The 25,187-nt window shown below is 40.2% G+C and overlaps 2 protein-coding genes across 4 annotated transcripts in view; both read left to right on the forward strand.

Moving 5' to 3' along the window:
* NFKBIE (NFKB inhibitor epsilon) overlaps positions 1 to 3,826 on the forward strand; it is a 34,257-nt gene extending 30,431 nt beyond the window's left edge. The window contains exon 6 of the mRNA XM_014054124.2: positions 673 to 3,826. Coding sequence (XP_013909599.2) covers positions 673 to 747 — 75 coding nt within the window. The 3' untranslated portion in view covers positions 748 to 3,826. The remainder of the gene's footprint in view (positions 1 to 672) is intronic.
* A 4,223-nt stretch (positions 3,827 to 8,049) lies between these two features.
* Positions 8,050 to 23,587, forward strand: SLC35B2 (solute carrier family 35 member B2). 3 transcript variants are annotated; one of them, XM_087717927.1, is made up of 4 exons: positions 8,050 to 8,190; positions 16,028 to 16,224; positions 17,596 to 17,756; positions 19,388 to 23,587. In XM_087717927.1, the coding sequence occupies exons 1-4, from the start codon at positions 8,180 to 8,182 to the stop codon at positions 20,324 to 20,326; spliced, it is 1,308 nt and encodes a 435-aa protein (XP_087574053.1). In that variant the 5' UTR covers positions 8,050 to 8,179; the 3' UTR covers positions 20,327 to 23,587. The 3 variants fall into 3 exon arrangements, with proteins under 3 accessions (XP_087574053.1, XP_087574054.1, XP_013909600.2); XM_087717928.1 differs by having other exon boundaries at positions 8,062 to 8,190; positions 16,031 to 16,224; XM_014054125.2 differs by lacking the exon at positions 8,050 to 8,190 and adding an exon at positions 8,212 to 8,301.
* The last annotated feature ends 1,600 nt before the right edge of the window (positions 23,588 to 25,187 follow it).

The raw sequence follows: 25,187 nt of genomic DNA on the forward strand, positions 1-25,187 counted from the left end.
CCTGAAATCTTAGAACAATGTATTCTTTCTTTGTAGAATAAAACTCATGGTCTTGATGTGGAGGAAGTTGCTAGATTATCATGAAAAAAAATATTTTTTTTAAAAAAATAGAATATTTTTATATATTAGGATAGAATTCAAACTAGTGTCCTAGTAACGTCTCTCACTTAATAACTGCCCCAAACTAACAACACATTTTTCAGGCTCTGTTGTCGCCAAAAGTTGAGAACCACCAAAGTACCTATAGTGGATGAATATAGCCTTGTTTAGGAAAGTTTGGAGTGTCCACATGGGTGATCTGTTTTCTTCCATGAACTTGTTAGTCCCCAAAACACATAGAAAGGGATCATATGTAGTAAATTAACTGTGAATATCCTGCTCTTCATAGGAAAAATATCACAAAGTATCTTCCTGCATAACGGGTAGAAGGGTTTAACCATAGAGTTTATTGCTCTTTCTGACCACACTAGATAGCTGACAGTCTTTGCAAACTGTTTGTGCTTTGTGTTTCTGTCACTGATTGAAGTGATGATTAATAACACTGTCAAGTTATTGAGTCAATGTTGACTCTTAGCATCCGCAAGGATGGATTTTCTCCATGCTAAAGTGGCAATGCTAGCTTTTTTGTATGCAACCTTCTTGACTCGCCACTGTATCATTATTTGTTGACAGATCCTTACACTTTTGCCTTTTGATGACCTGAAGATCTCTGGAAAGCCTGTGATGTGCTCCAGCCGAACATCCTAACGTCCATATGGGAAAGTTAACCTCGTGAGGAGTATAACATTGCTGCTTGAGTCTGAGTGTGACACAGCTGGCCACCAAAGAATCATTCTCTTTGTTGAAATATGAGCCTTGGGACAACCACAGTTGCTTTTTTTTTTTTAGACTATAGAGCCAGTGTGGGAAAGGAAAACTTTGATTGTTGACTTTAAATCCTGAATAAGAATGTGGAAATGTTGCCTGTTTGAAGAGACACGGGTTTGGATAGACTGGGCCCATGCTTGCTCTCCCTGGTTTATCTAAATTTGGACAAAGTCCTTAATAATTGTGTTCCAGACCATATTGTGAATACATATTTCAGATTTCACTTTTTCCTTTTCTTCTGTTGCCTAGTCTATGATGAAACATGCCAGGAGCTCCCTTTGTGTCTACCAAAATAATTTCTTTTAAAGGTATTTTTTCCTGAACAAAATGCATTTTTTCTACCCCTTAGCCTGATCTGCTTTTTCCTCTAGCTAATTCAGCCTCCACAGGATCCTAGTTTCAGTGTCTAGACTCCAGAATCCCCCACTTCTCCCTTTAGCTCCGATTTTGCCTCCCATGAAGGCAGGACAGAGTTGTGAAGACCAGAATATTGTGTTGTTCGAGCCAGCAGCTTCCGGGACTGACAAAACATGAAAACTAAGCTCATAGGGACAAGTAGAGTCTGAATCACTTTTTTCCTTGGAATAATTGATGTTCTCAGAATGAGATCAAAGGTCAATTTTTGTTCTACTCAATTTGCTAGTATTACTGTAAAGGGAAGTGCCAACTTCTTCGATTTTTACCTGTGTAGCTTTATGCTGGGCACTTGACCTTGCAACTTTGGAACTGAGTCTAAAGTTGAACATACTGAGTAAGGGAGGGTCTGCCACCCTTCCTTAGAGACTGAAAGTTTTGATACATCCCCTCCTTTCTTTGAAACATAAACTGCAAAAGAGATGATAATGACTGGCATTTGGTCATATTTTTCCAGTTTTAATTGATGGGAGAAGGATGATCATAAATCAGAATTGTTTCCCACATTCTTAAACTTAGCATTTAGTTGTGTTCAGTTTATGACTGGATATACTAGCATCAATCCATGGGTGCTTAAGATTTCTTCTGCATTTTAAGTGGGTAGCTAAGCTATCACGATCATGAAAGGGCTGCAGAACCACTGGGAATTGGAAAGGCACAGCCTAAAAGATCTAAGCATTTGTTGGGAGACAGCGCTGCCTTCGCTGATTGTGGTCTCCAATCTCATAACAATTATTTTACATAGATCATGCATTTAGTAGGAAAATCATTGGGGCCATCAAGAGTTTCTAATATATAAACTTTAATCTGGAGCAGGGAAATTCCCAGTTCCCTCCCTCCTACTGTTTGCTGCTTGGGTGTGGCTATCTGTAACTGTGGCAAATCCTGGATGGTGCAATGAACTGGGATGTCCTAGGGAGAGGCTTTGGGTTTTCCTTTCCCCCCGTTTTTCAGAGAAGAAACTACTTCCAAAAATAAACTGCAGTTTTGGAAAACATTTTCTACCAGAGAGATCCTTTTCTAACTTGAGATCCTTTTGCTTCTTACTTTCTTTTCCAGTTTTTTTCACTTTTGCTTTCTAATGACAAAATAAAGTTCTTAAAGTGAATAAATATCTTGCTTTTCTGTGTTGGTCTAGATGCATTTATGTTTTTTTCTTTTTTACTTTTGTTTTTCACTGACAAAATAAGGTTCTTAAATGAATACATATCCTGCTTTTATCCATTGGTCTGGAAGATGCATTTTCTTCATGTTGTATATTCTCCATCTGGGAAAAATCTTTCAGCTGGAAATGCAAGGAAAAGTGCAAGTCAGATTTAAACCAAAGTGCATGAAAATTCCCCCGCCATAAATTTCAGGGTCAGTTGGGCTGGTGAAGGAAAAGTATGCAACAGAAATAAATTGTTTTTCGAATACGTTTCGGTGAGTTGCTTAGATCTAAGATATGCTACCACCTTGTGGTTGATTGTAATGCTAGTTTCCTCTTGTGCTTGTCTCCCAATCCCAAGTTGCAAGATCATACTATAAATGCACTTCAGCTTTTGTATGAGTAGAACAGACAACATTAGAATGTTTGAGGAAAATAAAATCTGGGTCCCCCTGTAAATGCTAATGGTTTAGCTCCCTGGATGAAGCAGTTCAGCATGTACTTATATTGAGTAAATTTATATTCACAGAAATGAACGTCTGTGGATTTTGAGATCTGAATAGTTGAGAGTAAATGAGAGTTTATACACTGCATAAGTTATTTGCCTGATGCAATGAAATTGTGTTCAGGAATGGCCAAAATGTAAATTGGATCCCATTGATAATGTCTAGGTATTTTGTGATAGATTGACAGAGAACCAATGCTGATGTAGTAGTTAAGGCATTGGGCTAGAACCTGGGAGACTGTATATTGTAGTCCAGCTTTGGGTACAAACCTTGAGCTGTTTGGAAGGAGGTAATAGCAAACCACTTCTGGAAAACCTTGCCAAGAAATCTGCAAGGATTTGTCCAGGCAGGGACAAATGTATTCAGGAGAGTTTGTGTTCCTTAACTTTTAAATTAAGTTATAACATGGCATGGAACAGGGCTATTTGCAGAACCCCCCTTTCCCTAGTTGTTTCTACCCTTCCTGTAGGATCTGAAAGTCAAAGCATGCTCTGAGTCCTCTCAATTAAACAAGGCCATCAAATGGGGTGCGGAAAGCAGGCCATTTTGACACAGCACTTGCCCTTTGAACTCCATATCCCCCACCCCATCCCACCCAACCCTGTACCAAGATTAGATTGGCTCTAATTCTTCCAGCCTTTCACAAAGCACTGAACACAGGAATGTGCTCCAAGGGGCAGAGCAGAAATGTTAGATGGCCTGTGAAATCAGGTATCATTGTGTTGTTAAGTGCTTATAAGGTTCACACTTGATCACCACTGTAGAGGTTTCATGTGTTTTGTTGATATTGGGGCAAATTTTTTTTTGCATGGTTTAATGTATTAGTATTGCCCAGCATCCCATCTGTGAGAAGGGCAGTCGTATACATTGATTTAATAAATACATTAATGAATGTCTTCTTGCTTGTGCCTTTATTTTGCATGTCTGCTCTGACTTGTAGATTCCTGAGGTCAACTTCAAAACAAATTATATCCTGTAAACCTGGATTTTGCCACTTGTGACTTGGAAGTTTTTTTTTACTCTGCTTTTTTAAAACCATTTTTTCCACAACGTTTTTGAAGGTGAAGAAGGATAAATAAACAAATAATTCATACTGCTTCTTACTTTTTATATTTTAAAATTCTTCATATGATCTTCTTTACGGCATTAGTTCCTCTGATAAATAGCTACGGGGGAGAGGGGAGAGCTAACTAAGCTCAAAGAGTCAGAGCAAAAAGTAATAAGTAGAGTTCTGCAGCTACCTAAATTTCACTTAAATGTAGAAAACTTCATGAGAATAAGTTTTGTACCACAATGGAAGAGCTGTGGAGTCTCCATCTCTGGAAATTTTTAAGAGGAAGCTAATAGCCACCTCTCATTAATAATTCAATTGATTTCCCTGCATAATGAAGAAAGTTGTAGGATGCTCATAGCAATGCATTTCGCAGGACATTTTATCTATAATTTGCCCTATTATGCCACCATATAAATCATTTTTATACTGCATTTTCCACTTGTTTTACTTGTTAGATATGACCCACAATATATGACAGCAGTCTCCAATTAATGATAATAAGAGATCCCTAAGCAAATCAAGATTTCAAAAATCTTACTAACTGCAGATTCTTGGTAAAGACTCTACTCTCTCCACTACATTAGAACATCTTTGGTGTAAATCTGACTCTGGGTGACTGTGACCTTTCATCCTGTGCACCAAACTGGAGGTGGAATATATAATAACCTACTCATTTTGGGAAATTCTTTCAGCCTCCACATAAGCTTACTAGTAGAATGTCATTGCAAACATTTAGATTCCATTGTGACTCCCAAGAGATTGCCCACGTCTTATATCAGAAACTGCCCACACATTTTCACATGCCTACACGCATTGTTTTCTGGAAGAGGAGAGACACATCACCTTTTAACAGTAAGAACAGAAAAGTTATTTTGTCCAGGCATAGCCGCAATAAAATATATTCTTTCATGCATCCCAATAACTGTTCTGCAGATGACTGCTGGGGAAATCAACAGTCAGCTACCAAAGTAAAGATTGAGTTTTCACACACATTTTGTTCTGACTTAGACCATTATAATGCAGTGTAAATTTAATTTTGCATATAGTGGCAGTCAGAGAAGGCTGATAGATGCTAGAAACCAGCTTTGCTACAATGAATTCTTCCTGTATGGTTTAATTTACATTATTAGGTAGTATATGCCAGGGGCCCCCAATCCCCAGGCCGTGAACTGGCATTGGTCTGTGGCATGCCAGAAACCTGGCCATGCAAACAAGTGAAGCCCCATCCGCAGGATGCAGGCAGCATGCAAATCTAGCCCCCCTCCTCCAACCTGTGGAAAAATTTCTCTCCAGGTAACTGGTCCCTCGTGCACAAAAGGTTGGGGGCTGCTGCTGTCAGGTTCCGAAGGGTCAATGAAACCAACCAAACACAGAAACATTTGTACATGCAGTTTGTATTCTTCCTTCAGCACAAACTAACCAACAAAGCACTAAGGCAATGAATAAATTGCCAGAGCTGCCACCCTGTGCTTCCCACCACCTTTTATCGCTACATTGGTAATTAAGATAATCCGCACCCTGCATGCGCACACCCATCACATCCAGAGCGAAAACCACCCGACAATTAATCATGGATTGTTAGCAGGACCTTCTTCAGCTTGTGGAGGTGGGATGGTGAGTCTTGGCAGCTGACCCAGTCTTCTACCCTGAATGGCAGCTCCAGGCCTCTGGGCTGGCCGGAGCTGACAGCTGCTATTTGCCTTTTATAAGATACAGAAAGTTTTGATCAATTTCAACAATTGATTGGCTTAGGCAGTGATCTGAAGATTGATTGATTGATTTAGGTACCAAATGTTCTCATACTTAAATATAAAATTCATTAGTGCAAAATTATCTTAAAAGTATCCATTGCATTTAATCATGAAATATTGTCAGAATAGTTTTTTTTTTTTTACCTGGCAAAGAAAACCTTCAGTGATGCTTTTAGTCTCATGGTTTTGATTTAACACTTGGTTTATACTCTACCAAAATAAAGCTTTCCCTCAGGTGAGATAAAGGGACTAAATACTTATCAGTAACCATATCCTTTTCATTGATATTTTGTTCATGGTACACATTTAAGTCACATGGTTTCTGTTCAGTGACATGGGAAGATTGTGTAGAAAGATCAGAATAAAAAGAAAAATCTGCTGTCTGACTGGAGGGGGACCCCCCATAGATCTTATATAACCCAACAGCTCCCCATTTATAGCCTACAAGTAGCCCAGATTACACCATCAAAATGGATGAATGTTGATCATGCAATTTTAGACTGTTTTTTTAAAAAAAAGGGAGGTAATGATGGGAACAGTAACAGTTTATGTCTTTTTTTCTTTTTTTTTCTTTTCAATTATTTTTTTTATATAAAGTTTTTTATTTTTTCATTTTCATAACGTATAATCATATGAAGGAACAGTTTATGTCTTAAAAGTTTCCCTTTCTCATTCCCATCCATAATGTTCATAAATCATGATGTAATATTTCAGCTACATTTATTTGTAGTGCTCGTACTCACTGCCTGAATCTTCCTGGAGGCCATTACACCAAGCTAGTAACTGCTGCCCCTGATCAGAGCAACATCACTTGGCCCTCTGGCTTACTCAACTGAAAGAAATTCCACAACCATTGAATTCATCTAAAAAGGCCTTACACTCTTAAATAATATTTTTAGTGTGGGAATGAAAATGTTCAATTCCCCTGTGTTCCAACAGCGAACCGTGATAGATATTAGATCCCAACATCCGATAACTGGAAACAAGGAAGTCATTAAAGGTGGAAGAAGAGAGTTCCTGCTCAGTATTAGAAAAACTATATCCAAGGGCAATGCCAAATCAGCGCAGAAAGGTAAAGAACAAGTTGAGGAAGTTAATACATCTTATCTTCCTGGGCTTTGCAGCCAGGAAATAAAGAGACATTTGTTACTTGGGGAAAAACAAAACTGGGGAAAAACAAAATTGCCTAGACCAAACCTTAAAATTGCACTGACAAGAAAGATACACATTGTCAAGGCCTTGCTTTTCTCAATTGTAACCTACTGCTGTGAAAGCTAGATCACCAGAAAGGCTTCAAAAAGACAAATTGTGGAGCTGGAAAAAGTATTGAGAATAAATAGCTTGAAGCAAATTATTCAGAGCAACATGAAGCCTGCTCAATGGAAGCACCCTAAAAAATGAAGCTTTATTTTGGAGACATAACGAGAATCCAGGAGTAAGTGAAGAAGATCTGAAGCCATAGGTATTTGGAGTGAGAAGAGAGGGCAAAGAATTAAATGTGATATAAATATCTGCCTTTTACATGGCTCCCCGTGGCATTGCCATGCAAATCGGAAAAGGTGTGAATCCTAATTTATGTTCTGTCATTTTGGACTCCTTTTAGTTAGGAAAGGATGGTTATGCCTGACCTGTGGCAAATCAAAGACAATTTAAAAAAGGGGGTGGGGGAGACTAAATACAGTAATCAGATAGTTTCACTGAAGACACAAGCGTAAATTTACAGGAGTTCAGGAATACAATTATTGACCTACGGTACTGATGAAATTGATGCTTTTGGCCATCACACAGTCTGGAGCTACTGAAAAAACCCCAAAAATAGTCAGGCTAAGCAGAATCAGAGTATTGTACACCAATAGCACTTCAATTTCCTCTGTGGGGGGGGGGGGGGGAAAGCAAGCGAAGGCCATAGCTATTAGGCAAAATAATAGTGCCTTTGCTCTCACGGGTACCAGAAATCCTAAATATAACACAAAACGAATTTAGGAGCCATAGAGGCAGATTGAAAAGACTAAACCTCTGGCTACCAGGGACAGTCAGCCGGCCTTTCAAACCTGGACCGGCGACGTTGTTTTCCAGCTTAGGGCTGCTTGCTTCGCCCGCCGTCTTGGCGCCGTTCGTGGGCATCCTTGGAGCGAAGCAGCGCTTGCTTCTTGCGGCGAGAGGGCTCGCTCCCCACCTGTTCGCCGGAACCTTCGTTCACTTTCCGTCCCAGTCTTGCCCGGCCTTTTCCATCCGCTTGCGGGGCTCCCTTTCCCCTTCGGAACCGCGCTTCGGCCTCCGGGCCTGCAGGGGACGCTGTGGGACGCCCCACTTGAGGCGCGACCAACCGGCCGGCCGAAGCGCCGGTTCTTGCGGCCTGTGGCGTCGGGGACGGAGGCGCGGCCGTTTTTGAAGGATCCAAAGCGCTGGGACCATCGCGCAACCCGGTCCCGCGGGCATCATGGGCCGCAGGTGAGCTGCTTTGGCGGACGAGGGAGGAAGAAGGCCTCGGCCGGGGATGGAGGCTGCTGTGCCCGGCTGGCGGCGCGCGGGGAGGCGCCAACCCACGCCGGCATCTGGAAGGTTGGGATGCGGCCGAGCAAAGAAGCCGGTGCTGGGGGGCAAAGAGGGGCGGAGGTGCCTTTGGGCTTCTTTTTTAAACCCACGGCGGAGTAGCTGCCGCTCCCGCAGGCCTCGGCCAAACGCGGGATGCTGATCCTGGGCGAATCTAACGGGGACCCGGTCAACTAGGGAACCGGGACAGAGGAAAGCGGAGGGCAGTTCTGGTTATGCGCGTGCGGTGTGGAGACATTTCCATGGAAATCGGGCACTTTGGGTCGCTTTTTCCCCCTCTTCCTTTCCTCGTTTCGGCGGCACCGGGAGGTGGGCGATAGTCACGGCTTTTACGGATTAACTTTTTCAGGCTGGAAGCGGGATGAAATGAACCCTCAGCGGTCAATAGGAGTGAATGGAGACTACAGAGCAGCATTTGCCTAAAGTTGGCCTTTCGGTGTGGTTTGACGAAGAGCTGGGTTGATAATTGTACTGTTAAACTATATTGATTTGAAGGGACCCAGGCTGCATTTTAATAAGATAGGCTAGGATAAAGAATAGAATAGGAATGAGCTGGAAGGGATCCCTGGAGGTGTTCTAGTCCAGCCCAGTGCTCAAACAAGAGATCCTATCCCATTTCAGACAAGTGGTGTCCAGTCTCTTCTTAAAAACCTCCAGTGATGAAGCACCCACAACTTTTTACAGCAAGCTGTTCCACTAGTTAATTGTCTTTGAAGTTAGGATGTTTCTCCTTAATTCCAGGAGACATAATATTTCATGTAATTGCAAATTGCATATTGTTCCTAAGTCTATAGAGAGTCTCAGTTATCCAGATCATAGCTGTCCCAAAGGTGCTTTTTCAAGAGGCAACTGAGCTTTCATGTTTTTCTTTGAAAACGTTTTATTTTTCATCCAAGGTGGTGGGGAATGGAAAGATTTCTTTCAGAGCTGAAGAAGCTCCTTGGATGGGAAGTGTTCTTCAAAGAAAAACAAGAAAGTCTAGTTGGCACTTGAAAAAGTCTTCAAAGAAAAACAAGAAAGTCCAGTTGGCACTTGAAAAAGCACCTTTGGGACAGCTATGATCTGGATACAATATTAGGGACAATATTGTTCCTAACACCTTCTACTAAAAGCACAAATGGTAAATGAGAAACAGAATGGGTGGGCTGTAGCATTTGAATAGAATAGTGCTTTGGATCCACATTAAGTAATTGCAAATATAGCCTGTGGAACAAGAGTTTTAAATCTAGATAAATTATGAATTACCCATTTGTCACATAACTGAAAATTTCAACTCTGCTGGAAAAAAATATTCTGCTAATTTGAGTGTGCAAAGATGTGATTAAAGTGTATTCACTATGCCTGTATAATTTTATGCACGATTACTAGCAAATTTATTCACTGAGGCCTCATTGTTAGACTTACATATTAAATCTTACTTCAAAAAGTTTGCCTGATGCTCAAAGTTGATGATGTAGTTTTTATATTGCATGTGTTCTGAGACTTGATCACTAATTTTCATTCTGTCCTCTTTTTGGGGGTGTGTGCGTTTATAAAAGGATTTGAATCCAGTTTATCCCATCAAGGACTGTAGTTTGATTGGGTCACACAAGCCTTATTCATATGTCATGGCTAACCTAGTGATCCTGTCCTCCAGTGAATTCAGTCACTTTTGATTGATATCATATATTGTGTGCAACAATGGAGTTAGTTGACCGGCAGCCAAGTTTTTAGTCCTTCTGGCCAAAGACAAAGAGAGTTGAGAGACAGTTACAACCCTTACCACTTCCTGTCTCTCTTTCTCTCCTCTGGAACTGAGGAACTTCTTTTGGCAATAGCAAGATCTCTGCTATTATTTAACCGGTTTTGGAATACCAATTTCTGCTCCCTTTTTACCTTCCCCCTTACAAGTGGCTACTGGGATGAATTGGTTACAGAATTACATTGTTGTATAGAAAAGGTCTGTTTTTATAAGATCTCTCTTTGTTGTGATCACGAATGTTGGAAGGGACAGTTAATTCTCATGTTAAACCCTGAAGTTTACTTACTTCTCCAGGTAGTTGGCAGCAATCAAGAATAACTGAATGGCAGAGATACAAACAGTTTTTACATTGTGGGAAGGACTGATGGGAATTAGTTTATCCTCAAACAAGAATTGGTCTAGTTAAGAAAAAAATCTAAACTTAGCTGGGTTTGTTGGGTTAATTACCTGTTGTTTTGGATTTTATATAACATACCGTATTTACCTTACTCCCTTTCCCATCATCAGTTACGCCTGTTGTGCAAATGACACTCAGTGCCTTAGCACAACATTAGAACTCAAATATGTATTTTTACAGAAACATAAAAACAGTCTCCAACTAGATTTAACCATATTTAAATCTTACTTTCTTTACACAAACAAGGCTGGAAAACTGTTGACAAAACCTCCAGTAAGAAACAGATGAAAAGCAAAAAATAATCTGTCCTGTGAAATTATATAAACTCAAGATAGGACTAGAATCTGTGTTTCATTGTTCCTAGTCCAGAAACTTAATCACTGTATTACACAGGCTCTCACTTTACACACCCATACGTACACCCACATAAAATAAGCACAGAGTTAATTGGCGTGATTTATTAATATCAAAGTTTAATTTGACATGAATAGTTCTAGTTTTAGTAGTTAGTATTTAAAATACTTGATACCCTGAATCAATCAATCATGTTAAAAGTTAACCTTCCAAATGTTATCCTTCCTTCTAATCTGAATCTTCAGAATAATTCCCCCCGTCATACATTCTCATACTACCGATTAATATTTCATGATCTCCATGCTACGTATATTGTAGCAACATCTTAAATACTCCTTACACACTCAGAACAAACTTGTGCTAGTGAACTTTAACAATTATTTTCATTGCGGAACATCAAGAAAGAAAACTTTCTGAAAAATAATTTTGCTTAATATTACTAGGCTTTGCACTGGTGTTGCACATGTATATGTAAATTTATAGAACTATTCATGTTTGCTCTTGTCACAGTATTCTCCTTTTTATGGTTCAGACACCATTTACTTTATTCCATAAATAGTGCATTGGAATCTCTGGATTTCTCTAGAGTTATAAGAAATAATGCAAAAGGAATATTGCCTAATAAACTATCAATCCATTGTCACATTAAATTTACTTGTGTATATATTCATATGTACTTTTGTTGTCAACAATGACTTTTTATGTTATGAGTCTTATCTCTGTAAAACTGGTGATTTTTTGGCAGAAAACCTTCCATTGCAGAAGGATGCCCAATTGCTGCAATTGCCAATCATAGGAACACCCAGCTTCTGTGGGTTTTTATTTTAGAATTTCTTTGGTTTTTAAATTATCCTTTGCTGGTGATTTCAGCTTGCAATGATTAACTAGTAATTTGGAACCACAAGTAATGATTACCTCCTGATAACCAGACCTGACTATACCAATGATGGTGAACCTATGGCATGCATGCCACAGGTGGTACGTGGAGCCCTCTCTGGACATGCAATCCGTTGCCCAGCTCAGCTCCACCGCGCATGCCAGCCAGCTGATTTTGGGTTCTCTACCACGCATGTGTAGTGTGTGTGTGCACCATTCCCCCTCTCTGCAGCACGTTTTTGATCCCAGAAGGCTTTAGGGAGGCCTGCTCGGCCCAAAAAGGGGTGTGGGTGGGTGTGAGATCATGTACGTATATGCAGAGGAGCACATTGCATTATGGGTATGAGCATGTGTGCACGTGATTTCGGCATGTGAGGACAAAAAGGTTAGCCATCATTGAACTATACTATAAAAATAAGCATTACTAAATAGGCAACTTTGTATTGCTAGCATTTTATTGCAACAATAAGGAGCTTATTAAATTTTGTGCTGTATTTTTAATATATCACCAGTAGAGACTGATTTAATTCAACTAGGAATCTCCAATCAAATTTCAGCTATATTTGGGAACTGGTCTTGGAAGTCAAATAAAAATTACACAACAGATTTCTTTAATTCAGAGTCAATGAAGTCTCTGGGTTCATGATGAAGTAAATAGCTAATTCTTTTAACTTGATTGGAAACACTTTAAAGAAACACATACAAGTTCCTATATTCATAGTCTGCATTAATAAATGTAGAGATCAATAATTATAAACTATTTCACATCGAACCTAGTTAGACTGTAGAATTTGCTTTCAGTTAGTGATATGTGTACTTGTATGACTTTAATAATGGGGACCAGGCAGATTGATGGCTTCTATAATTGAGGAGTGTTGGGTATTAGATGCTGGCTCTGAATTCTTTTCTGGAGAATGAGAGGATTTTTTAAAAATTTATTTGCCAAATTTAGGCACCATCCATCTCACTCTCAGAAATAGCATAATGTTCCGGTCCTTTTTGTGCGTGTCCCTGAAGCATATCTGCTTAAGAGAATAATGTCACACTAAATAGCTTTCGGTTTGATCAAATCAGATTCTGATGTTTTTAATGTTCCAGTTTGGCACCTGGATTCTTTAATGGAAACCAGGCTTTATCTTTCATTAATACGTGTGTATTAATAAAGAATTTATAAATCTTTTGCTAGTCCTAAACTACCCCGACTCTTGTTCAAATTTGTTACATAAGAGTCTAATAAGTAGAACTATGTTACAGAGTGGCTGCTTAAGGGGTCATTTTCAGGATTTTTTTTTCTTTGCTGTTTATTGCCATTGGCATTTGGAATTGGAGTCTATGAGGATTTGTTATCTCTTACATCAGTAGTTGCCTGGAGGGCTAAAATGGAAAAAACTGCCAGTTTTGTTGCAAATATCCTTTGCCCTTAACTACTAGGGCATGAAAAGTATGCCTGTCCAAGTAGATGGGAAACAGTACATGAATGTAGGAGCTCAAGTTTCCTGCTAAGTTGGTGGGTTAGAAATTTTGAAAGGTTCTTTCATGTCTAGTGCTGAAGCTGATGTTGCCAGCCAGGCAGAAGTAAGAGCTTACCATACCTGTAACACTAGCTGCTCTGTTGTAGAAAGCTGGAAGAGAAAACCCAGGAAAACCCCCAGATTGTGTGCCAGACATGGATGTGAAATTCTTATTGCATCTAGGATTAAAAAAAGGAAAAACCCTGGGTCAGATAGCACCAGTTGTGCCCATTCCTGGATTGATAGGGTCTGTTCATGGTTACTTATGTTCCTTCCCAGTCAAGACTCTGCAGATACGGAGCTGAATGGTATTCCAGCTTGATGAATAAATCCTAACCTTAACGTTTGTCTGAACAGCAGACTATGAGGTTTGTTGCCGTAAGACAGAGTAACAGCCAATAATTTTAATGGCGTTAAAAGACAAAATGCATGGAAAGCAAAACCACCAATTACAGCTAGTTAAAATGTTTCTGTATGGCTTCTAATATCAGCTACTAATAAGTGTTCATGTTGGTTTTTTGGATAACCTGAGTGGAGGGATGTTATCTTGTGCTTGTGAGCTTCCCATAAATATGTGGCTGGCCAGTACTGGAGCATATTGTTTTTGTCTGATGCACTGCAGTTCTTGGATGTTTATATTATTCTTTCAACTTAATGTGTCCAATATGCAATATCTTACAATTGTAAATTCAATACAGTGTTACAAATCCAAAACCGCCTATTTAAGTTCAGTGTCAAATAGGAAATTTAAATCATAGCAGGCTCAGTACTCTGTCAAGTAGACATTGATCAAAACTAGACTAATTTTAATACACTCTTAATATTAGGCTCAAGTCTTATGCAATGTATCACAAAAGACAAGAAATACAGAGCTTGTTATAGCTTGTTTCACAGAGCTATAAACACAGATACTATTCTTTTTTGTCACCGTGTGCCGAAAGCATGCACGCATACATGACAGTGTGTATGTGCGCCTACACCCTTAATGCAATGTGCGCATGCCCTCCACCCCACCCCGTGCATATGCGTGCAAGCTCCTGCGCACGTCCCATCCCCAGCGCATGTGAGCGCAACCTCATGGGCATGTGTGCTGGACTCCCCACTTGCCCCTTACACATGCACCCCACCTCCTGCCCATTTTTTGGCTTCCAGGTTGGTGCAAGAGGCTTTCCAGGTCCAAAATGGGGCGTGGGAGTGCTGCACGAGGCCCCAAAATGCAATGCGAGCATACACACCCCATGCATGCACAAATAATTATGCAAGAGGTGTTGCAACTAACATCATAGTGAAATGGGATATAAATTCCTGGTGAGACTTTGTCAAAACCAAAACCATATGAGATATGTTATCTCATATCTTGCAAAAAGTCTTGCAATGAAATACTTTCTGCCCATAACGGTTAATGGGACGGAAAGGGAAGTGCTGTTGGAACAGTTGAAGGCTTGGGTTTTCATTAGGAAACATAGTCTGCTTTGAAAGCTTTGGTACTGTAGTGGACTAACTATTAGGCAGAAATTCTGTACATGCTCAGAAATAAGCTGTTTCATTGTGAGAAATTGCTTCTGGATGGTTGTTTATTCTGAACATTTATATTCCTGAAAACAGAAAGTGAGGCAATCCACAGCTCCAGGCATTACTTCCTCTATTGCATGGGGATGGGGTGGGAATGTATAGAGTTCCGGAGGAGGCTCAATTAAAACTGCCATCTCCAGCATTTTATCAATCATTAACCTTAACTTTGCTGTAAAATTCCATCAGGACATGTTCTAGTCAGTGAATAGGATGAACAAACAATAGAGGGTATCGGAGGGCATTTATGTACTTACGCCTTTTGACTACTGTAATATTTCTTTTGGCTGTCCACTATGCTGTTGCGCAACAGAAAGGTGTTACTCCCCTGCTGCAAATATCTTAATTTCATTCTGACCTCTGAAAATACATCATTATGATTTCCTCCAGCACTTATGCACAAATGGCTGAGTCATAAGCCCCAGAAGTCCAGATCAATATGCTCAATGGGTTTAGGAGGATCTATACAGTGTTGCATGAAAGAACCTCTCCTATTTTTCACTATCCTCGAGAGGTAGCTCTTAATACTGCCCTCCCCCTGTTCATTTACCTCCCTGGAAATGGTGAGTTTTATTGTGAGGATGGTACTTTTTTATTGTGATTCTCTATAGCTACTAATATTTGCTTTGTGGGACAGTCTTCTTACTTCTGCTTGTTCCAATATGCATTGTTTAATGTGCAAACATGACAGACATGTGTGGCTGGAAGCTGCCAGCTGTTATGAAATACTTATTTTGAAACTGTTGAAAAAAATGCCTACAGATAATCCTCCACTTGAGATCACAATTGACCCCAAGAGTTCTGTTGCTAAGCGAGACATTTGTTAAGTGAGCTTTGCCTCATTTTACCACTTTATCTCTTACCGTTGCTAAGTGAATCACTGCCATTCTTAATTTAGTAACATGACTGTTAAGTGAATCTGGCTTCCCCATTGCCTTTGCTTGTCAGAAGGTCGCAAAAGGTGACTCCAGGGCCCTGCCACTGTCCTAAATATGAGTCAGTTGCCAAGTGTCTGAATTTGGATGACATGACCATGAGGATGCTACTACGGTCGTAAGTGTGAAAAACAGTCTTAAGTCATCCCCGCCACCCCCAGTACCATTGTAAGTTTGAACAGCCACTAAATGAACTGTTGTAAATTGAGGACCACCTGTAATTGCTTTCCTAGTTTTGCCTAGTAAAAGAGGAGCCGGGTGTGGATGAAGAAGCATTTTGCATGTTCTCCCCCCCTGTTCTTAGGGAGATATGTGGATTTCCTTGGCCTTATTCCTACATTTTTCTTCTTAGCAGGTTCTGCCTGTCTCTTGTGCTAACGGTTCTTCATGCGGTGGCTGCAGATGAAGGTGCACCCCTTGTTCACCAGGACTCTTGGGGAGACTTTTGGCTGTTACGGTTTTTGGTCAATGCGGCAGGCTATGCAAGCATTCTTGTGCCAGGTTTCTTGCTCATACAGTATTTTAAGAGGAAGAATTACCTTGAAACAGGTAAGTACCTGTAGAACGTTTTCTCCTTTTATCTTTTTGTCAGCTACTTATATCAAGCTGTCCACGTATTGAACTGATGTTTGGAATTGTTAGTGGGCAGGATAAGGTCAATAAACTGAAACTGACTTGCAGGAAGACAGAAACTCTTCCATGCCCAGGAGGCATAAGCGTACTCGGTCCTCTCAAAGATCAAGCCTCTCTCTTGACAGTTTCCTTTGAGCCTGCACTGTCCTAGATGACCTTAGTAGATATTATAAAAGTACCTTTTACTGCCTCCAGCTGGTTCACATACTGTCTCTGGGTAAGAATTGATGTGGTGGCAGGATTCTATGCATGGATAGCTTCCCCATTGGATTGGTAGTGCAAAATGTCAATGCTAGCTTGCCAAAATGGGCAAAATTCAGCCAGTTGGAACCCCCATTATACAAGTAGTAAAGCTTTGGTTACCTGGTTTTATTCCCCCGCCCCCCCCCATTCTGTTAAGATGCCCCTTACACATTTAAATTCCTGCCCAAGAAAGTCCCACCCAAATGTGTACTGTGTCTTTAGTGCCCAATGAAAATTTAATTGTCCAGTAATTTTAGTTGCATATTTTAATACTTTTTCAAAGATTTTATTATTATGCTCTATTCTGATTTTATAACCAGTTTGAATTTTGGGTATTTGAGTGAAAACTATGTTTATTAAAATAAAAATTGTTAATACTATTACTGAAGTGCTTTTCTTTAATCACTCAACTGTGTTGTTCTTCCCCAAAAAACACTCCTGTTGTTCAATTATATCTGTAATAAAATGTATCCTCTGGGCCTGTCTTTCATTAGCTTAGCAAACTCTTGAGTGCAATGTTATGAATAAGAGACATGGAATGTGAATCTGCTTTTCTGTATGGCCAGAAATACAAAAAATATATCCTAGCAGGAACAAGTAACATGAGAAAATGAAAATAAAATTGGATTAACAGGGATAATGGTAGGAATAAGCTTGTAATTAGCATTAATGAATGGGGGCAGGATGGCTCAACGATTAAAGATGCTGAGCTGCCAGCTGGAAAGATGACAACCAGGGTTCGAGATCTGAGCACTACACAGTGGGGTAAGCTCTCATTATTTTTCCCAACTCTTGTCCTCTTAGTGGTTTGAAAGTATGTAAATGCAAGTAGATAAATAGGTGCCACTTTGGCAGTTAAAGTAACAATGTGACTATGTGACTATGGAAATGTCTTTAGACAATACTGGCTCCCTCAGCTAAGAAATGAAGATGAGCATCGCCCCCTTAGAGTTGGACAGGACCAGAAAGGGGAAATCTTTACCTTGAGCCATGGAGATAATTGCTTGCTGTAGATAATTTTCTTTTTTTCTTTTTCTTTCTTAGGCCGTGGAATTTGTTTTCCAGTAATCAAATCCTGTGTTTTTGGCAATGACGCCAAGTCAGGGCATCAGGATGATGCCATTTCGGCAGCTCGAAATGAGACTGTAGAGTCATCTACAGCCCGTCAGATTTTTAAGCTGCTATTCTGTGCAACTGGCTTACAGGTAAAGAACAGATAGGCTTTAGATCACTCGGTTTTAAAAGACCCAGTTTTGAGACTGACAGGTAGTTCTCAGGAAGTGCCCCTGGAGAGTTTGCAGAGAGTGAGCCAAGAAGGCACCGAGGGCACAGTGTGAGTGAGCAAAGGGAAGGAGGCCATGCTATGTATGGGAGTAAAGAAGGGTGCAGTGAAGGTGAGCGACAAAGGTGGAGTGTATGAACGACAGAATGCAGTATATTTGCAAGAAGACTGCAGTTTGTGCAAAATGAAAGAAACAGGGAGGATGGCTGAAGCTTCCAGAGTTTGCACCACACCCTCAATTCATGCATGGCCTGGATCAGGCCATCCCCACCCCGAGGTATCCTGTGCTCCTTTCCTGGGATGGTCTGCTTAATGAACCATGATTCTCTCTTATCAATGGTAGGCAGAAGTGCTGGGGTTGTGGTTGCTAAGCAAAGTGGTCACATCTTATTTGATGACTAACTTGCTTAGCAACAAAGTTTCTAGTCCCAATTGCGGCCCTAAATTAAGATTTACCTTTATGAGAAAGCCAAGTACCAGTTTTGTAATAACAGAAGCTGGGAAGAAGTTTTTTTATATTGATTTGGATAGTCCAGTTACAGGAAAATAATTTGTAAGACTGGTATATGTTGCATGAAATAAATGTGTGTGTTTGTATGTATGTATGTTTGTATGTACATACATACATACATACATACATACAGGGCATTATGGTTTATTCTACAAACTAGTTAAAATAATCAATTAACATTATGTGTACTAACCAAATTTTTCTTGGGTCAGGGAAATGCTAGGAAAACATGTAGAAATTTGCAGTATCTAGAACTTAGAATCTTTAAAGTTCCATGAATTCACCTTTTACACAAATGCATAGACTGTAAAATTTCACCCAATCGTTTTTAATTTAAGCCTAATGGTTTGGCTCATATTGATAAACTATTGATTTTAAAAAAATAAAGTTTCCCTAATTTTCTATTAGGAGTTTGCTGGGTTTCCTTTCATTACTGCAGTTTCTTATTGCCTCTTTCTAACAAGCAGGCTATTAGGTGTTGATAACTTTTTAAAAACTTGAGTTGTCTAATTGTCAACTCTTTTCTTTCCACTCCAATCAGGACACACTGATAATATCATAGTTGCCATGCTCTTGTCAGAGGAGAAATTTTTTTTTCATGCACATTTTAAATAAAATTAACAAAGCATATGGTAATTTGCTTATGAGGCCTAACTTTTGGTACACCCTGTATCTATTCTCTACAGGACCAGTTTGTTTCTTTGCTATATAAGGACCAGTAACATTTTCAACTGTTTTGAGGTTAAACTAGACTTGATTTTTGCAACATTAAAACTTTGGTGGTGCCATAACAATCTCCATTTGACTTTGTCAGATTTTTTGGGGTGGTGGTAGACTAGGTCCTACCTGTAAGGGTTAAAGGATATGGTCATATCTGACTGTTAGCTTTCAGTTAGTGTTGATAAAGTGTTTACAAGCATTTAGATTACCCTGGCTAGATAAAGAGTTAGAAGATTCCCCTCAGACTGTCAGATGGTCACCATGTGTCACTTCCTCCCTGATAACTGCCCTCCTAATCTCCCTTCTTCTCTCTTCCTTTGTAGATCTCCTATTTGACATGGGGTGTCCTCCAGGAGCGTGTCATGACCAGGTCCTACGGAGCAAGTGAGTCAGAGCCCGGAGAGAAGTTCAAAGATTCTCAGTTCCTCGTCTTCATGAACCGGATCCTGGCCTGTACTGTGGCTGGCCTCTATTGTGCTCTGATCAAGCAGCCCCGTCATGGTGCTCCCATGTACAAGTATTCTTTTGCTTCCCTCTCCAACATTCTCAGCAGCTGGTGCCAATATGAAGCTCTCAAGTATATTAGTTTCCCCACCCAAGTGCTGGCCAAAGCCTCCAAGGTAATTCCAGTCATGCTGATGGGAAAGCTGGTGTCCCGCAAAAGCTATGAGTACTGGGAATATTTAACAGCAGCACTCATTTCAGTAGGGGTTAGCATGTTCCTGCTCTCTAGTACTCAAGACAAGCATCTCTCCAGTGTCACTACCTTCTCTGGCGTGGTCCTCCTTGGGGGCTACATTGCTTTTGACAGTTTCACTTCCAACTGGCAGGATGCCCTCTTCACCTACAAGATGTCCTCGGTGCAAATGATGTTTGGAGTGAATGTCTTCTCATGCCTGTTCACCGTGGGTTCACTGCTGGAGCAGGGGGCCTTGATAGAATCAATAAACTTTATGGCACGACATTCGGAGTTTGCTGCTCACGCCGTGCTTTTGTCCGTGTGTTCCGCTTTTGGACAGCTTTTCATTTTCTACACCATCAACCAATTTGGAGCAGCTGTCTTCACCATTATCATGACTCTACGCCAAGCCTTTGCCATCCTGCTTTCTTGTCTCATCTATGGCCACGCAGTCACCGTGATGGGTGGGCTGGGAGTAGCTGTGGTCTTCATAGCACTTTTCCTTCGTGTCTATGCCCGCAGCCGCATGAAGAAGCGGGCAAAAAAAGTGCCCGTGGGCGAGAGCGCAGTACAAAAGGTTTAGGACTGCAGGAAAAGCTTTGTCCTCCCCAACAGATCCAAAGCATTTGCTTAATCCTGGTCATGAACTTAGTAAAGAGCTGGAAAAGAGGTGAACCTCGATTATTTTTTCCCGGATGATTTTTTTTGTGGGGGAAAAATACTGGGTTGACTTGAAGGAAATGAAGGAGTGTTTCTTCTCACTGTTAATGTCTAACAGACTTCTCAAAGCAAGTGGTACCGAGATCCTTTTCTCCGTGAACAGATGGAGGTGAGCCTAATAGGCTTACCCTGACTTGTGGTTTTATAAGAGATGGCTTATTTATGATCAGGGCAAAGTGAAGTTGTTTTTGTACAGTTCCCATCCTATTGCTGTGTGAAAGGGAATACCAAGAATAAAACTTGGAAAAGTTCTAATCAGAACAAAATATCCAGACTTCACTATTGGGAGACCAACCTAGCCCAGCTCCCACAGGAAACCTGGGACTTTTCTTACTGCGGGTAATCTTTTTTATAACGGGGTGGGTGGGGGATTGCACTGAAAAAAATATTTCAACCTGTAAGAGCCATAGGGACATGGCAATATTTTGGTACATTAATGCCAGATGTTCACCCCTCTTTTATCTTTCAGCAAGATTTGAAGTAATGCTGAAGTACAAAATCAGCATTTAAAGCTTTCAGATGCCTAACAAGCCTGCTTTTCATCTTTTTTGTGTAATTAGATCAATTTAGCTGTGGTTGCACAAGGGCAGCGTGGGCCATTTGTAGCCCCACTTACTCCTGCCCTACAGAATTTGATTTGCTAAAAAGTGAGTGCTTTCCAATTATTGCTTATGCGTTTTATAGTTTGGTGTGCTCATAATTTTGCTGAAAGGTTTAGATAGTGCACCATTTTTGCTTCTGTTGATTTTTGCTAGCTGACCGTCAGCCATTCACCCATTTTCTTGAACCTTGAGCCAAATCTCGGAACATTTTCCTGGGATTTATAATTGTAGCAAGCAGTTCAGAAAAGCACACCCATTATCTTTTTAAAAGTTGAACTTTTTGGAAGAGGCTCAATTTTTTTTCATTGTCCTTGACAAGGTGCTACAGCAGTACATCTTGACTTCTTTTGCCTCATCCCTCCCCTAATGGATTTGCAGAGGTTGTTACGACTTCTCAGTTTACATAAGGAACCAGCAGTATAAGACAAACAGCTCAGCCTTGTATTTTTCCAGCAAGATGGCTTCCCTTGAAAACTTGAGTATTGCAGAGCTCTGGCATATACACTCTCATTTTACATAGTGTGCTCAGCGTGGTGTAACTGTTGAGGGTGAGGAGAATTTGGAATGTTTTTGCTCAAAGCAGTTGCCTGGTCTGTTATCATTTTTGGAACTAGGAAACAGTAGCTCTGAGTTGTACAGGATAGGAGCGATGAGTATGTCGAAACATAATTGCTCTGAAACTTCACTATAGCCTTGGGGTTACTTTTGCCAGTTCCACCCAGAATGTCTGGATTTTACCATTTTTAAACTGCCAAGCTGAAATTGTGCAGGGCAAATATTTCTTGAAATACAACTATCTTATTTTATTAAATTTAAAATATGCAGCAAAGAAATGGCTCAGATTGTTTTGTAATCTTATATTATGTTGAGCATAGGGTAAAGCAAACTAATCACTTGCTGGGAATTTCCTTACATCCTAAAATTACTGTGTTGTGGATTAGTCCCTTAATCCAAGAATAAATAAGGACAGATAACTTCACACAGAACAGAATTGTGATAAGCAGTTATTCTTATTTACAACGTGGATCTTCATGCACCCATTTGGGTGGAAGTTATTGCTGTATGATGGGTAAGCCAGTACAGAAATTGACAGTGGTAGGGCTGCAACCCCTATTCCATTTATTTTGTATTCAGAGTCTTAGATCAATAGATCAGTCTCTAAGATTTTGAGGTATCAATAACTTCTTGTGGAAGCGACACCACTTCTCAAAGCCTAAAAAGAATGGTTACAATATTGGACCAGGAAATTGTCTAGAGATCCAAAAGTGGGATCCAAAAGAAAAAAAGAAAGGAATAAAAAAGAAAAAAGAAAAAAAGGGGGAAAAATCAATAAACTCTCTACATTAAGCTCAGCTTCCCATCATTATTAAAACTTAAGCAATGTGCATCATTCCTAATCTCAGTTAATTTATTACTTGCAGGATTTCAAACTATGTTGAAACCAAGTGAGTTAATCAGATAAAATTCTACTGTAGCTAGGGGCCTTATCTCTTTATCTAAATATGTGTCCATTTCCAAACCTTTAATTTGTCCCTTTTACCTCCTTCTCTATAAAGCAATTTAAACACCTCAAATATTTCTCATGGTTTCCATTCTAACTCCTCTCATCCTGCCTCTACCCGTGTCCATATATATATTTTATATCATCCGTACTCCTCTCATATTTGCTCCGCCTTCCTTCAAACTCCCTGAATATATCCTTCCAAGCATTATATTCAAATACCATGACAATTTCTATAAAAATCAACTTACTTTCTGGTTCCGAATAAGCTCTAATTGAACCTTCACTACCCTCCCGTCTGCACCACACTTCCCAACTCCATTCAACCTAAGCCACAATCCAGAAACATCACAATCTCCGCCCTCCTCACCCTAGAGAATAAATCATAAACAATTTATATAAAAGTTCAAAGTTATCCATCAAGTCTTTTTTTTTAAAGTCCCATACAGTATATTTTCCGAGAAAATCAGCATCATTTCTTTCAACCTTAATGTCTCTTCATCGGTATATCACTATACCATTTTATATAAGACAGAAGTCACAAAGTATTATTCAACTTAAAATTAAGCAGATGTTTTGGAAGCAAAACTAAATCCTTGTTCTCTGCTCTTCTGCCCTTCCGGAGGGGAAAAACGATACCTCCCACCTTGTAGTTGTGTGTTTGGTTGTTTCTCTTCTACTTCTCCTTGTCTTTCTCCGTGTCCGGGTGATTCAGGAAGTCCCGCCTTCAGGATCTTGTAGTAAAAATCTCGGGCTTCCCAAACAGAGTTGAGGCGATGTTTCTGGTCATCAAATGTAACCGTAATACCAAATGGCACCTCCCATCTATACTCTATTTGATTATTTCTGAGTTCTTTGGTTAAAAAAGCATAGTCTCTCCTGGATCTTAACATTTGGGGTGGTATTTCTTTGAAGACGATCAAATCCTGTCCATCAATTCGCAGCCTGTTATTGTAAAACTCTTGTAGTATCACATTTCTGGATTCTTTTGTAGCAAAATATATAATTATATCTCTCGGAAGCTGTCTCTGTTTTGCTGTCCACAAATTATGGCGGTAAATTTTTTGGATCTGCCAATCAAAGTTGAGTCCCGGACTTCCCACCAAACGACTGAAAGCCTCAGAAAAGGTCTGTTTCAAATTCTCCTGTTCATTTTCACGCAATCCCCTAACTCTTATTGCAAACGCAGTCTTTTTATAATTTGTCATAACAAGTTGCCTTTCTGCATTTTCAACTTCCCGTTGCAACATTTCAATTTTAGATGTCAAATTAGAATTAGCTTCTTCCAAAAGTTCCAGTTTATCTTCCATTCCTGCGATATAATCTGTCATTACATTTATAACCTCGATCATATTCTCCTTTGTTTGAGCAATCTTGGCATCAAGTTTATCACATAATTCCGAAACAAGTTGCTTCATTTCCGCCCTAAATTCTTTAAGAGTTTCAAAAAGAAATTCTTTCGTTAACAAATCTCCAGTAGAGGGCGTAGAAGACAAAGGCTGTGGCTTTATAGCAATTGCTTGGGATGTATTGTTGAAAAAACGTTTCGGTTGCTTTTGGAGCCATTATAAAAGAAAAAAAGAAAACAAACAAAGTCTCTGCTCACCTTGATTTAAGATAAAATACTTTCAATAAGCTTTTGGCAGTTAGTAAAGAGAAGTCTTCAGGGAAACGGGGCTAGTTAAGTATATCATATATCAAATGCGAAAGCTATAAAATCGCCATTTTGAAAAGCAGTTAAACAAAGGAGTTTTTTGTAAGATTGAAGCTGGTATTTTGAATAATAATAAACAAAAAGGTTCTCAGGAATGGTCGCTGCCCAGATCGATTTTAAATAGCTTAGATTTGTCCTGAGGGGGGGGACAACCTGCCTTGAGCTGAAAAAAAACAGCTGAGAAGATCTGGCTGGAGTAAAAAAAAAAACTCAGCTTTTGTTGAACCTCTTTTCCATTCACAGCGAAAAACAAAAGGCTGTGAACTACAAAGAGATTCTAACGACTGAGTTCCTCCCTGCCCCTTCCTTGCCTGAAAGGGGAGATATCTATAGATTTTTTAGATATACAGACCAGAACTCTGAGGGCAGCTCCTTTGAGCCACCGGCGACGGCAGACTCCTCCCCCGGAAGCAGATCTCTTAGTAAATGGTAAATAGGAAGTGAGGTACCCTTGCAGTGGTGGGATACGACCAGTACATTCCGGTACAGGCGTACTGGTGCCTGCTCGGAGCACCAGGTACCGTTCCAGTATGCGCTCCAGAGGGCCCACCCACCTGCTCTCCTTACTATTTTAGCTGACCGGGTGCGCATGCGCAGGGCATCATGGGCAGTGGGTACGGATGTGTGCATGTGGTGGACACCCGGCCCCATTGTAGCGTACCGGTTGCAATGGGAGCCAGAACCCACCACTGTACCCTTGTCTATGCAGAGCTGAAGCTATTTGGCATACTATTATTCCTTTTGGAGCTAAAAACTCTATTTAGTTTATTTCCACAATAATCATTGTACAGTGGAAATTAGGGGTGGTAGTGTGCTTCAAGTCAGTTTTTGACTCCTGGTGACTGCCTGGACAAGTCCCTGAATTTTTCTTGGCAAAGTGTTTTGGAAGTAGTTTTCCTTTGTCTCC

Source organism: Thamnophis sirtalis, unplaced genomic scaffold, assembly GCF_051295495.1.
Source record: "Thamnophis sirtalis isolate CommonGarterSnake01/CBP01778 unplaced genomic scaffold, rThaSir2_p1.2 scaffold_6, whole genome shotgun sequence".
In the NCBI taxonomy this organism is placed as follows: Eukaryota; Metazoa; Chordata; class Lepidosauria; order Squamata; family Natricidae; genus Thamnophis; species Thamnophis sirtalis.

What these genes read in the sequence shown, in the direction of transcription:
- SLC35B2 (XM_014054125.2), top strand. Translation starts at nt 8,237, where the DNA reads ATGGAGGCTGCTGTGCCCGGCTGGCGGCGCGCGGGGAGGCGCCAACCC. An exon ending in CCCACGCCGGCATCTGGAAG is followed by an intron (nt 8,302 to 16,027) that starts GTTGGGATGCGG and finishes TTTTCTTCTTAG; the next exon opens with CAGGTTCTGCCTGTCTCTTG. An exon ending in GAAGAATTACCTTGAAACAG is followed by an intron (nt 16,225 to 17,595) that starts GTAAGTACCTGT and finishes TTTCTTTCTTAG; the next exon opens with GCCGTGGAATTTGTTTTCCA.